Below are 12,438 nucleotides of genomic sequence, written 5' to 3'. Positions count from 1 at the left end.
TCACCAAATGGGAAGTAGGTCAAGAAGTAAACAGCTGAAAGCTCATGACAGAAGAGATTTTATTATAAATATCGCTTCTAATGTCTTAGTTGCTCAGGTGTTCTGACTGTTGCCTGTCTTACGAGACCCTATTCCATTAATATCAAATTGCAATTGCTGATATTTCTTGTTCAGTGTCAGGTCGTTAAGATATGGCAAGCACCTGCACCAAATCTAACCTGGGACCCAATTTCTCAGATCCGCCGACGTCCAAATGACTAAAAATGAAAAAGAAAAAAAAAATTCTTTCAATTTCTTGGATCAACCGACGTCCAAATTACTGAAAATGAAAAAAAACTAATCGAACCTGGGACCCAGGAAAATTGAGGTTCTCAGCATCAAGACGACTGGCATTGCCTGCGGCAAGCTTGTGTGCATATGCAGCATAGTGGTGAAGCCAATCGGGGTGAGACCGCCATGACAAGGTTGCTCCTCCATAGGTGAATCATCACAGTAGTGTCATCGCGGTCCTCGATATTGATCAGTGACGGCAACGATAAGACACTTTCAGGCAGCATTCAGCATTCTCATTAAGAAGATTTAGTGCCTTCCTTTAGTGATAAAATATTGGCCTGTTTTCTGCAGAGAGAAGGGCACATTTGGGACCACACATCTTCACCTTTATATTTCAGCCATGTATTCATGAACTAGTACTTTTTAACCCTGTAATCATGTCATTTATATTCTATTTCATTCCTTCTTACAGGTGAGTACAAAAAGTGATATATCGGTGGTCATGATATCTCAAAATACGGTTGTGGTAAGTTTGCTTAATTCAATCATTATCAAGTTTCCTAAAGTCAAATGCCTGTGAGTATACAGTGTGGCTGAAGCGTACAGAGGAAAGTTCAGAAGAGGACACTTTTGGCTTTAGTTCACCTGTTTGTTCTGTTCTTAATCAATTCTGAACAGTTTCCAATCAATACCAGTCCTGATCTTTATAGGTGATCAGCCGTCAATACCACCAATAATTACAAAGTGTTGATCGACTGATTGACTCATTTGCTGATTGATTTGATTGACAGATGATGTTGCCACAAAACCAATTACTGCAGTTCCATGTGGTTCACTGTAGTTTGTTCAAGGGCAGTTGAATTATTCGGATTAAAGACCCAATGAGAGGGATTCACAAATCAAGTCCTCAGTGCCTGATGCCCCAAGAAAGAGCATTTTGCGATCATATGCCATATTCTGCCCAGGGCATCTAGTGCTCAAAGGGTTAAGGCTTTGTGGATGAAATTGATGTTAGCTGCTTTATTTGCTACATGGCATACCCAGGAGAGTTATCATATAAGACTTACATCATAGAAGTTATCATATCCTAGGCAGAATTAACTTTTTTCTGCATGGCAAGTCATCAGGGATGTTTAGTTAATTCATGTTGTGGTGGATATGGCACAAGTACATCTTTTATAGAAAATGTTAAAATAACGCGAGATTAGACGTTATTTGTGTTTGTTCTCAGATCCGCCGACGTCCAAATTACTTAAAATGAAAAAAAACAATTTCATTCAATTTCTCGGATCCACCGACGTCCAAATGACTGAAAATGAAAAAAAAAAAAAAAAAATTCTTTCTCCTGAATTGTCACTGGCGATGTCTGGTATTGTGGTTGCTGAATGTATGATATAAACCACATGTAGTTTGGACAGTCTTTGTAGATCACAAATGATACACAGCCATGTTATTGATAATTTGACACCCTGGGGCAGGAATCCTTAGAGATGGTGTGACTAAGCAACCATGCCACTCCTAGCTAACCATTGATGTTCAACACCGAAATATGAGGTTTTGTCAATATTTGTTATTTGTAGGCGTATGCCATTCCTTTTGTCTGGGAATAAACTTCATTGAAGAGAACTAAACATGTGATATGTATCACATGCAATGAAATGCTCTATTCTCAAGATTGGTTGGTAAATTACTACAAATTAAAACAAAGGCCGAGATATTCCGTGAAACCGTGAAATACAATGGCAACGGTTGTATCCTGGGTTCACGGCAATGCTGTGTGTGCACCAATTGTTAACAGAGGCAATGAAATGTTTACTCGAGATCTGTCCAGGGAAGCAGAAGAATCTGAGACGCATCTTTTCTTGTTCTTTGCAATCATTTGCCTGCCAAGGGTGGATGACAAAACTCCACCAGGATGATGTGTCAGATCTGTTGCCATGGCAACCGAGGAAACTTTGCAGAATTCGATATCTAACGTGGGCGTCTTCTAGACGAGGTACCGGTTGACCAGTTTGTAATCGATAATCAGGTCTTCTCGTTAATGGAGTCTGAAAATTGGGCAGGAGATTGTCTCTGTGCGGAATCCTCTCTGCATAACATCCCCTTGGAGGAGTTCTGATGTTGGACAGTGAGTGTGGAATCCAATCCTCGGCGGGATCAGTGGTCAGTCAGCAGCCATTTGTCCACCAGCAATCAATCAGTCTATTATGCAATATGGTGACAATTGGACTGATCTCATTGCTGATTGATGGCTCATGTTTCAATCTTGATGTCAATCTCTTGGTGCCCTTTTGCCCTTGATATTGGCGATGCATCCCGAGATATCATAGGCAAGAGGTCACAATTATCCATTCTTCCACAGGGTAATACACAAATCAGGGGGGGGGACTGCTACTGAGGTAGCTACTGGCTGCTAGCTTTTAGGTAGCTGCTGAGTTTAATGACATGAGGAATACAGTAGAAAATATTGGTGTTCTTTAAAGTTGTCCTTGGTGGTTTAGTTGAACGTTTTGAACGTAGATGGCAACACTGCAGCATTCTCAGATCTGACATCTGGGCTGGGGCAGCGAAATTTCTGGTTACCAGATTGGTAGCTTGTGTGTGTGTATATGGTGGAAGTACTACAAATGTTTTAAGGCCTACATGAAGGCCAACTTATCCATGTTATACTAATAACCCTTTCTGTACCTAAATTGACATCTGACCAGGTCATATTAGGCCTGATTACACCTGGTATGAGGCCTATAAAACACACCTGATAGACTCGTGGCAGACAGGCAGTGCTGGAGTTGCATGTAAAGGCCTATTAGGTACCACACAACTAAGCGATTTTAGTCGCTGCGATTAGCAATTACTCATCATAACAAAACTTATTCACGCTTGAATGAGAAATATATGCTGAATCAACATGACCCAGTCCCCCCCTTTTGGTCACCTGAAGATGACCAATTTGACCCCCAGTTCCTGCCTATACTATAGCCCCCCTTTAAGAAGACCAAGTGAGAATCAAAGCCAGAAACTGGCTTGCTGTGAAATGAAAACTGACAATTTAAAGAACTACCTTCTGATCATCCTCCTGACCATCTCAGTTCAATAATACGATACTCTGTGGCGATATTGGAGGTTCAATTCTCACCTGGTGATAGACGAGATGAACACCCGATATCAAAAGATAACCAGCATATACAACTTTTTTTATCGGGGTGAAGTTGATTTGCCTCTCCATTAGCCAGGTCTACAGGTGCTTAATTGTAGCGATGCCCATCACGTTTAAGATCTATTTAAAGGCCTTGTCTGTCCTTTATAATAGACAGAATGCTAAGAAGCAAACTTCCAGACTCCAACTTGCAATAATGGGTTAACACTCAGACCAGGTGATGTGGGGTTAATTTGTGATTAAGAAATTTAATTAGGGTGGACCAAGCAATTATATTTAGCTGCAATCAAGGAGTCACATAACACCGTCGCTATGTTTAGCATGGGAATGTGATTTAATTAGCGCTGATGGTATTATTATACCCATTTAGAAATTTAACGAGTATTTTTTTTCATTAACTCTTTCACTGATCACTTTTCTCCGTAGGTTCCATGTGTATGCCTGAAGTAGGCAAAAACCTTTAGGCCAAGTAAATATGGTACACCCTCGCACCAACTTAACTAAAAAAAGTATCCTGCTATTCCCCGAAAAACAGGACATATCTCAATTGGGCCTTCTTGGTTCTAGAGGCCTCAGGTCAATGACTTGACATAATTTTAACATAATATGATCAGATCATGATAATGTTATGATCTAAAAAACAGTTTCCAGTGTTATGCCAGACACATAAATCATCGTCTTAAAAAAATCTCTATGGAGGGTCAAGGTCTAAATGAGGATTACAGGACTTGCATGTAGTTTTATTGGAAGTTGTGCCAATGGGTTAAGCCCTGTTATTCTCTACGCTTGGCTGGCCTCTTGTTCAGTGGTTCAATGGGGGAGAATTTGTCACCTCTTTTGTGGTGGAGCTAAGTGTGTGGAACACTATGACCTGACTGATTGGTGGTCAAATGGCTATGAGCAGTCAATACCTATGTATATTCATGTGTGCTTGAGGAAGTTTTTTTGAGAATATTTCATGGATTTGTGGAGTACATCTTATAAAAGTGATTCTTTAATACTGGATATATAGGTTTGAACAGAGCGCAGATGTGGTGGCAATGTTTGCATCTTCGGATAAAATATTGACACTGTTTTGCATCAAGGATTATCATGTGTGACTAATTCTGACATGGCATGAGTCAAAGTGCCCTGTGCTACCATTCTTGGTGGATTACTTTATATGAAGCATTCCTAGATGCAGCAATCTCTAATCACGTGTCATATCTCCATCTTGCAGGAATATTGATCGATTTCTTTTGCTCAGTGCTGTCGTTTTGCAATATCCTGTCAATGTCTCGTACCAGGTGAAGTCCTCTTTGGAGGAACATAATTTCAAGTTGCACAAGCAATGCTCTCTTGACGTGAGGGTCTGTTCAAATCCGCTTGATTACAGGCCTACTTTTGAGTTGAATATCTTTTAAAAGGTCAACCGACAGTGTTTGGTAGTCTAGAATTTTAATTGAGGTTTGAATGCAAAGATTTGTGGCCTTTCAATCATTGCATTGATATCGAAATGTCCCAGTTATTCATGATGTCAAAAAGCTAAGAGGCTCCTTTGATCATGAAAGTTGTCTCATATACTTGGTCTATGATACCATTACAATGATTATATACTTTATTCACGAAATAATTGAGCCCATGGGGTTAACAACAATTTATGGACTTCTTCAAAAGATACAAAGATACAATGCATGGTAAATTTGAACAATGTTTCGATGTCTTGTTTAACACGGGCCTCTTGCCAAAGCAAATAGATATGTAAGCCCAGGCCTACATAAAACTATCAAGGTTGTCTACATCCAACTTGAGGTATTACTCAGCTTTCAAGTGGCTTAACAGTGCTTGTGCAAGGGAAAAGTCAGTGCGGTTACAAATTTCCAGCAGAACTAAGTCCCATAGTTTGCCTAAAGGAAACCTCTCAACATTCACTTTAAAAATGGGGAGCTTTGAACAGCCCGGTCAAATCCTGAGGCAGTAAAAACTTTCACTGTGAAGTCTTAGGAGTTTCAAGAACTCTAGTTCATTATGTGAGCTGGCATATCTCTACATAATACTCTACATAGGAAAACTAGACAGAAGAGAATCAAACCCATGAGCTCTTGATCTGAAGTTTGGTGTCCTAGCTGTGCACTACACCACTGCATTCTTTTGTGGAAGCAGACATGTGCTGATCAATCGCTCAGTTAATATTTGCATACACCTGCTGATCAAATCAGTCATAAGGTGAATCTGGGACAGCTCGATTGATATCTCATTAGCATGTTGTCCATATGACAACTGTTGTTCAGGGTGTCTCAAAATAGTTCTCATTTAAGACAAGTTGTGGTAAAATTGAAGGAGAATCCCACAAGATAGCTATAGATGGGAAATACGGTCTATTTATAGGTATCAGACTCATAATCTGCACATTATGGGTTGCCAGTTCGATACTTAACACGAATGCAACACTTGTGCCCTTGGGCAGTGGCTTGAAACACTGTAGTGTCCATTGAGATATGTAAAAGTTAGGATCTCCTCCTGCTTCAAAACACGCAAAAGACCCCACCCGTTCTGGTGAATGAAACATGAATTAGTTGGAAACCGACCTTTGCTCCTGATCAATGGTCAAAGACAGGGTCACAAGGCCATTCACTGCAATTCTTAGAAATATGAGTCACAATGCCAAAATGTCCCTTTTTGATGCCAAATCTTAAGTAGAGTCACCAGCGATGGTCTGTTCAACCCGAGGTCTGTCATAATTTGTATAATTAAACCAGGGCGGTATGGCAGCCTGTGTTGCTCTGCACATCAGCCGATTACCGACAGCTCTGAAGCACTCTATTTGAGACGCATCTGTCAAGGCACGGGTACTGCGGAACAAATAAACGATAATATGGTCTGCGGACAGCACAGATACAGGTGGTGGGTTTATACAATGTTACCAGACAGGATGCAGATCCACCCAATATTTTGCCTGTGCCATTCAAATTCAATTTCACTTGACACAGTTTGTAAACTCGGACCACCAGCCATCAGTGGTGTGATTCTTGGACGGATTCTGCTTTTGGCATTTTATGACTCATGCAGGAGATTGTTATCTGACGAAAGTCTTTGGCACAAAAACACAGATCAAATTTGCATACACCATGCTTAATCAAATTGAACTCCTTATCACACTTTTGTGTACAATGTTTAAAAAATAAACACAATTGTTTTTTTTATTTTTTGCAAGTTCTCAATAATATATGATAAAATGGTTGGGCATACACGCTACTCTCCAATGGCATTATCAATCGATTGTGTGTAAATTATGCATAAATCTATTGTCACTGCCTCCGGAGATTCCTCACATGTGTAAACTGCGAGATTGTGAGATCGGGTATGTTGTCATTGTGTACCTGTGCAGTCCACACAATCAGAGACAGAGGACAGTTGGATGTGTAGGATGTGGGTCCCTGTTTGAATTTCTTGCCTTGTTTTGAAGATATGAAGCCTTGGTATACACTCTGTTTGGATTAGGATGTATATTTTGGATCAGATTTTCCATGTGTGTTTTCTCCTAGTATTCTGAATGTCATTGTGATGTGGTATGGTTGTATCCATTCGTCATAGCTGCTGAGATCTACCTCAAACAATTCTTGCTACAAAGCACAGCCTTGTCAACATTGGCTTTATGAATCATGGTGTCAGTTGAGGAGGACTTTCAATACTGATTGTGGCCTTATTGGATATTTCTGGAATACAATGTAGTGTACGCGGCTGACATTCGTATTAACTTGCTTAGTTTGCTTAGTTGAAGCGGAATGTTATCCAAGTGTTGGCCTACGTGTGGGGTATGATAATGCTCAGAAGCTGCATTCCGTGTCAAAGGGCAGATTTTTTCCCTTGAAGCATCTTTGTCTTTGTGACTATCTTGATTTCCATATTTGGTCAGGCTGGTGTTATATCTCGAATAATATTGTGGTATGGGTACTGGTATGTGGTTCCTGTGTTATCGAAACACTCACACTTTGGTCATCGTCAAGCTTAGGACATCTTTGGACAATGATCTGCGATGCAGTTGCAGTCATGAGGACTTATCACGGTTATCTATGCCTTCATTGGATAGCTATGAATAAGCTGTGCGATTTCCACATAGGCCTATCCCATTACTCACGGTTGCGTGCCACAAGGACACACTGGTAATGGATTCTGATGCTGTGTAGTGTCAATACAGGTGTGACTAAGCCTTTTTCTGATCACGGTTGTTTCTGTTGGATTCATTCGATCTCCTCCTGTAGGCATAGTACAATGATTTACTCGATCATGTGATTGTCACATGTATTCTGATGATTGATAAAGCAGTGGCGGTTGAGATTTAATCACAGGCGCTTGAAGATACCAGAATCAATCAATCAATAGATCAATATCTCTCAACTCCAAATCCATGATAATGCTACACCCAGATGTTAACAGCACTCCGTGGGAGTAGCACTATCGCTAACATGGAGGCAGATCATTTGCTTTGATTTATGATTTGAATTGATTGCTTATGGTATCTTCACACGCCTGTGATTCATTTTCGATTTTCTACCGATTGTTGTGGGTTTATTGGATTTATCTGAATAAGCTGTTGGCGTGGGTGTAGTGTAGTGATGTATGCTCCTATTACTCCGCATCATGTATCTGAAAGTGGAGCGTGTCGCTGGAAAGAACGGCGTCCTAATGAAGCGTTCCTTCATTAGGATGGTATGGCAGTGTGTTGTGTCATTGCAGATGTGGTTTCATGTGTGTATTTCTGAGGGATATTGTGTTTCCACTGCTCTTATGCAAGGAATATACTCATTTTGTTCTGATGATAGTGTCAGTTCATGCAGACGTGATTCCCAATTTTGAAAACCACTTGTGATCATCCTCCAATCCTCTGTGGAATCGCTTTCAGAGTGATTGCTTTTAATATCCGTTTGCATCAGTATTTGATTTCTTGGATGTAGTGGTGGATGATTACTGCTTGTTGGCCATGGAAAATACTTGAAAAAGTGCAAGTTCAAGGTCTATGGGGACTAGCTTTCTGACATCAGAGATCTTATAATCTATTATTTTATTAGAATGATGCAGCCTTGATGAGTAAATGGTCAAAGACTGATACGCGAAGACTCTCCTACTGAAGGTTAAGGACATTTTGCTGTCGAGGAATAATAGATAAAGACTTTTCTAGTGAAGGTCAAGGACATTTCAAGGTCAAGGACTGATAGACAAAGACTTAAAACTGGAGGTCAATTGAGGACAATAGATCATTTAGACTAATATGGCTAAGAGATTTCCAGACAAATAATCAGACTTTGAAAGAACAACGTTTAAAGGTCAAGGTCATTGTAGAAACTTAGAAGGACAGCAGGTCAAGGTCAAATGGTAAAACAGCCTTCTACCTTGTCGTCTTCTCATGTGTACCAGAACATGGAGGGCGAAATCATTAAAAATGGTTTCAACGAAGTTCTGAGCGGAAAGGAAACTGAAAGTAGTTTTATCGAAGATCAGGAGTTTGCAATTCTACACGACTTTGGGTTCTGTCTCTGGAGCCCTGGGTTCATCGAAAACGTGGTTGGTGGTTTTATGGAAAATCCTGATCGGCCTGCAATTAGAAGGTCAGATGGTATATCGGTTAGCCAGGTGTCTGGCGGCGAGATGTTAATAAACGATCAGCGGGAATCGGATCTGCAGGTGAATCGTAGGGGTGCCGATGGTGTCGGTGAACTCGGACCGTTTATTGGCGGGATTATTGAGGAGTGTATGGGAAGAGTGATGGAACATGTTTGCCATTCTAACAACTGGGAGTGTTCGATACATCATTGCAGAGATTCTGATCCTGGGATTATAGTTCAATCTCGGGTCGGCAGGACTAACAGTGAGGATGATACAACTCATGAGCACATGGTTGGGAAGGCTGGGAGTAAATCGGAACGCGGTGATGATCCACTTGTCCCGTTACTCTCACTGCATAAGAGATCATTGAAAACTCTTGACGAATTTGATAGGAATAAAAACTCTCATATTGCGGCTATAAATATGGATGGATCTTGTTGTGAATCAGGTTGTCCTGGTCATCAGAACTTGTCTGGCGATCATCAGGAATCGGATCCAGATACACAGCTTCCATCTCTCAAAATTACAAACTTTGATTCGAAATCGGAGCATCTCACCTCAGCATCAGAAGTTGCAGGTGATTTTCATTTTTGCTGTGTGAACTCACATGAACGAAATGGGATAATAGTTCCTGAGTCAAATGGGAACAGGGAAAGGCTAAGTGAGTGCTCGGCACAGTGCACTTGCCATATCAAATCTTACGGAGGGAAGGAAGATTTCGATTTGGGGCAAAAATGCACCAATAGTGGGGTAGGTGGAGCGTGCATACCCCGGTCTGAGTTCGTTGAAAATGGCCCTGTGCAGCTCGATGAAAACTTAATTCAGAAAGAGGCTTCTTTGGATAACAGTGCAAAGATCTGTACCAACGATGTCAATAACCGTAATGGGGGAGGTATTCCGGAGTTGGTCATGAAGAATGGTCTTGTTTGTGCGCAAGTGGAGAAATCAAATAGTGCGTCACCACAGTCGGTTGAGGATGCTACAGATCTGATTTGGGACTCGGATTATGATGTGATTAAGGACTTTAACGAGTGTTTGCTTGAAGCCGAGAGATATCCTGAAGCTGAATTTTGTGAGTGTCTTTCTGAAGACGAGATGGCACGGAAGAATCTTGGTTCTCGTCTGCCGAGTATCATGGAGACGTCGGATGAAAGTTTGGCGGGGGCCGAGCCGGAACTGGAAGAGACAGAGGGCGTTGATGTGTTTGATGGTACTGTCATTCCAGTGGAACATGTTGCAGATGAGGAGGGTGTTAGTGGTTGCATTTGCCACAGCACTGTTGCAAAAAATGATGAGTATCATTCCAGACATTCTCTAAGTCTAGCCGCAGAAACTCTTGATATCGCCGTCCATTCTGTCGAGGAAACCGCCCGTGATCTTGCTTCGAGTTTTTCATATCTTGAAGTTCCTGCCCGTTCCAGTTGTGATAACACAGACTCAAAACAAGACGATGCCTCAAAACAATCAACATTCGTCCCGAAACTCATTTTGGAAGAATCAGGCGAAGCCTCGCCTCAAAACTCAGACTCTTCAGGAATTTCGCCGCGTGATTTAGAAATTCTACAAAGCCGGACCAAACAACTTCTTAACGGACATTCAAGTGCGCCAGTCACCATGTCTGTGGAAATCAGTCAGGTTCTAGACCGCGCCAATGTAAGTGACAGTGCTGAACCAAGCCCTGCCACAACGCAGGATTCGGGTTTCGACTTTCGACAGAAATCTCGGGATTTATTATTCTCCGAGTCAGGATCGGAAAGTTTGGAGAGGTCAAGTTACTACTCCTGCGATGATGGTGGCGAAGAATGGAAGCCGACTATTCCTTCCCCTGGAGAGAAATTTGAGAAAAGTCTTTTGCACGGTAAGAATGAATTTTCATTATTTTTGGAGGGAATTGTGTAAAACACCGTCAAATGCTGCATGTGATGTGTTCTAAGGAGCAGCTGAACGCATACATTTAGCATATCAGATTGCATGTTACAAAATCGGGGTCAATTTTTGTTTGGCTGTGGCTCCTCGTAGAGCAGAAGTGCACCCTTGTGCAAACACTTAATTGTGGTCTTCGGGAAGCATCACTTTTCTAGTAGGTCCATCTATAGTTTTGAAGTGGAACTGAAAGCTGTTCATCTCAATCAAAACGATACTATATAAATCTGTTTTTGGTCTACAAATTTTTGAATGCACTGTACATCAAACATGCTATTACCCGAAACCACATGTTAATTGAGTTGATCATAATATTGAGTAAAGTCGTTCGATCATCCCGATGGGGTATCACCCTCATTAGTGTGTTGCTCCAGTTGGCGGACTCGGTTAGTTGCGCTCAGGAGTGGCTCAAGAGGCAGCGTGGGATACTGGGGAGAATCATGGCAACCGTTTCTTGTGTTTTCGATGACGGTAGGATCCGATTTCCTCAATGTTTTGGGTGGGCGTATTTATGCGCTTTCTGTTTTTCCCCTCTTATGGCTACCGAGGTACCTCTAGTGTGCGTTTAGAAGCTCTGAAATGAACAGCCTTGTCTTCACCAGGAGATGCAGAAATTTGTCGGGGGTGGTTTGGTTTTGGGTAGAAACTTGTTTGAACCTAATGACTTAAAAGTGAAGGGGGGTGCCAGGGGGGCCGGGGATTATTACAAATTTCCAATGTCGGTTTCAATCTCTGTGTTTTTCTGTGATTTCTATATCATGAGATTTTGACCTTACAGTACCCAATGCAATGATCAATACAGTAGCAATTAGATGATTTTTATTCCAGTTGATGTTAACAAGTAGTTACATTTCATGTCATAATCACTTTGTTGTCTGTTACACCGTTCCACTTATTCAACAGTTGGCTGACCTGTTTAGGAATCCATCTTCTGCCTCTGTACTGTGACTCCTATCCTATCCCCCTTCATTTTGAAGGAGTTTGGACAGTTTTGTGAGATATTTTCAACCTGTTACAAACCCTTGATCTACACTACTGATGGTACTACTTCTGTTATTATGGATTTTATGGATAATGATCACAGTCCTTGTAAAATAGTTTTCGCACCGTCGCTGTAACGTACCGATGTGATCGCTCAGTGCCTCGTACCTCAACCATGTAATTGCCACCAAAAATACATTTGATCTTCAGAATCACAACAGTCAGTGTCGTAGTGGTTGCAGGGCCGGGCTCATAACCATGAGGTTGGGGTTCAGTTCTCCACTAAATTAACCGAAATACAGCTTGGCTTCATGTATTATATCTCTCTGCAAGTGAGGTCCCTGAGCAATGAGCTCTTGATCTTGACGGACAAGGCTTCAAGATCACGAAGTTGTTCCTTTAAACCTGCCTGTTCTGAAGGTGGGCCTTTTTCGTGTAAGATGTAAGCTCTTATCAATAAATAACTTGAGGATCGATGTACTTTTGGAAGTTCCCTTTATGCAATGTCCTTGGTGGTCAAG

The 12,438-nt window shown here is 41.4% G+C and overlaps 1 protein-coding gene across 9 annotated transcripts in view; it reads left to right on the top strand.

The window, feature by feature from the left end:
• Positions 1–12,438, top strand: part of LOC135496603 (kazrin-like) — a 36,510-nt gene that overhangs the window by 11,963 nt on the left and 12,109 nt on the right. For 2 of the 9 annotated variants that reach the window (XM_064786016.1, XM_064786011.1), the window contains exons 1-2: positions 6,748–6,888; positions 8,479–10,871. The exons of 2 other annotated variants lie outside the window; for them this stretch is intronic. In XM_064786016.1, coding sequence (XP_064642086.1) covers positions 8,780–10,871 — 2,092 coding nt within the window. In that variant the 5' untranslated portion in view covers positions 6,748–6,888; positions 8,479–8,779. Of the gene's footprint in view, positions 1–4,369; positions 4,443–6,746; positions 6,889–7,033; positions 7,138–7,880; positions 10,872–12,438 lie in introns of those variants that run through there. 5 more of the 9 variants (XM_064786014.1, XM_064786017.1, XM_064786015.1 and 2 more) reach the window with 5 other exon arrangements.

This window comes from Lineus longissimus, chromosome 12 (genome assembly GCF_910592395.1).
Source record: "Lineus longissimus chromosome 12, tnLinLong1.2, whole genome shotgun sequence".
Lineage (NCBI taxonomy): Eukaryota > Metazoa > Nemertea > Pilidiophora > Heteronemertea > Lineidae > Lineus > Lineus longissimus.
The sequence above is the reverse complement of the archived record's forward strand: the minus strand, read 5'-3'. Positions and strand labels throughout refer to the sequence as shown.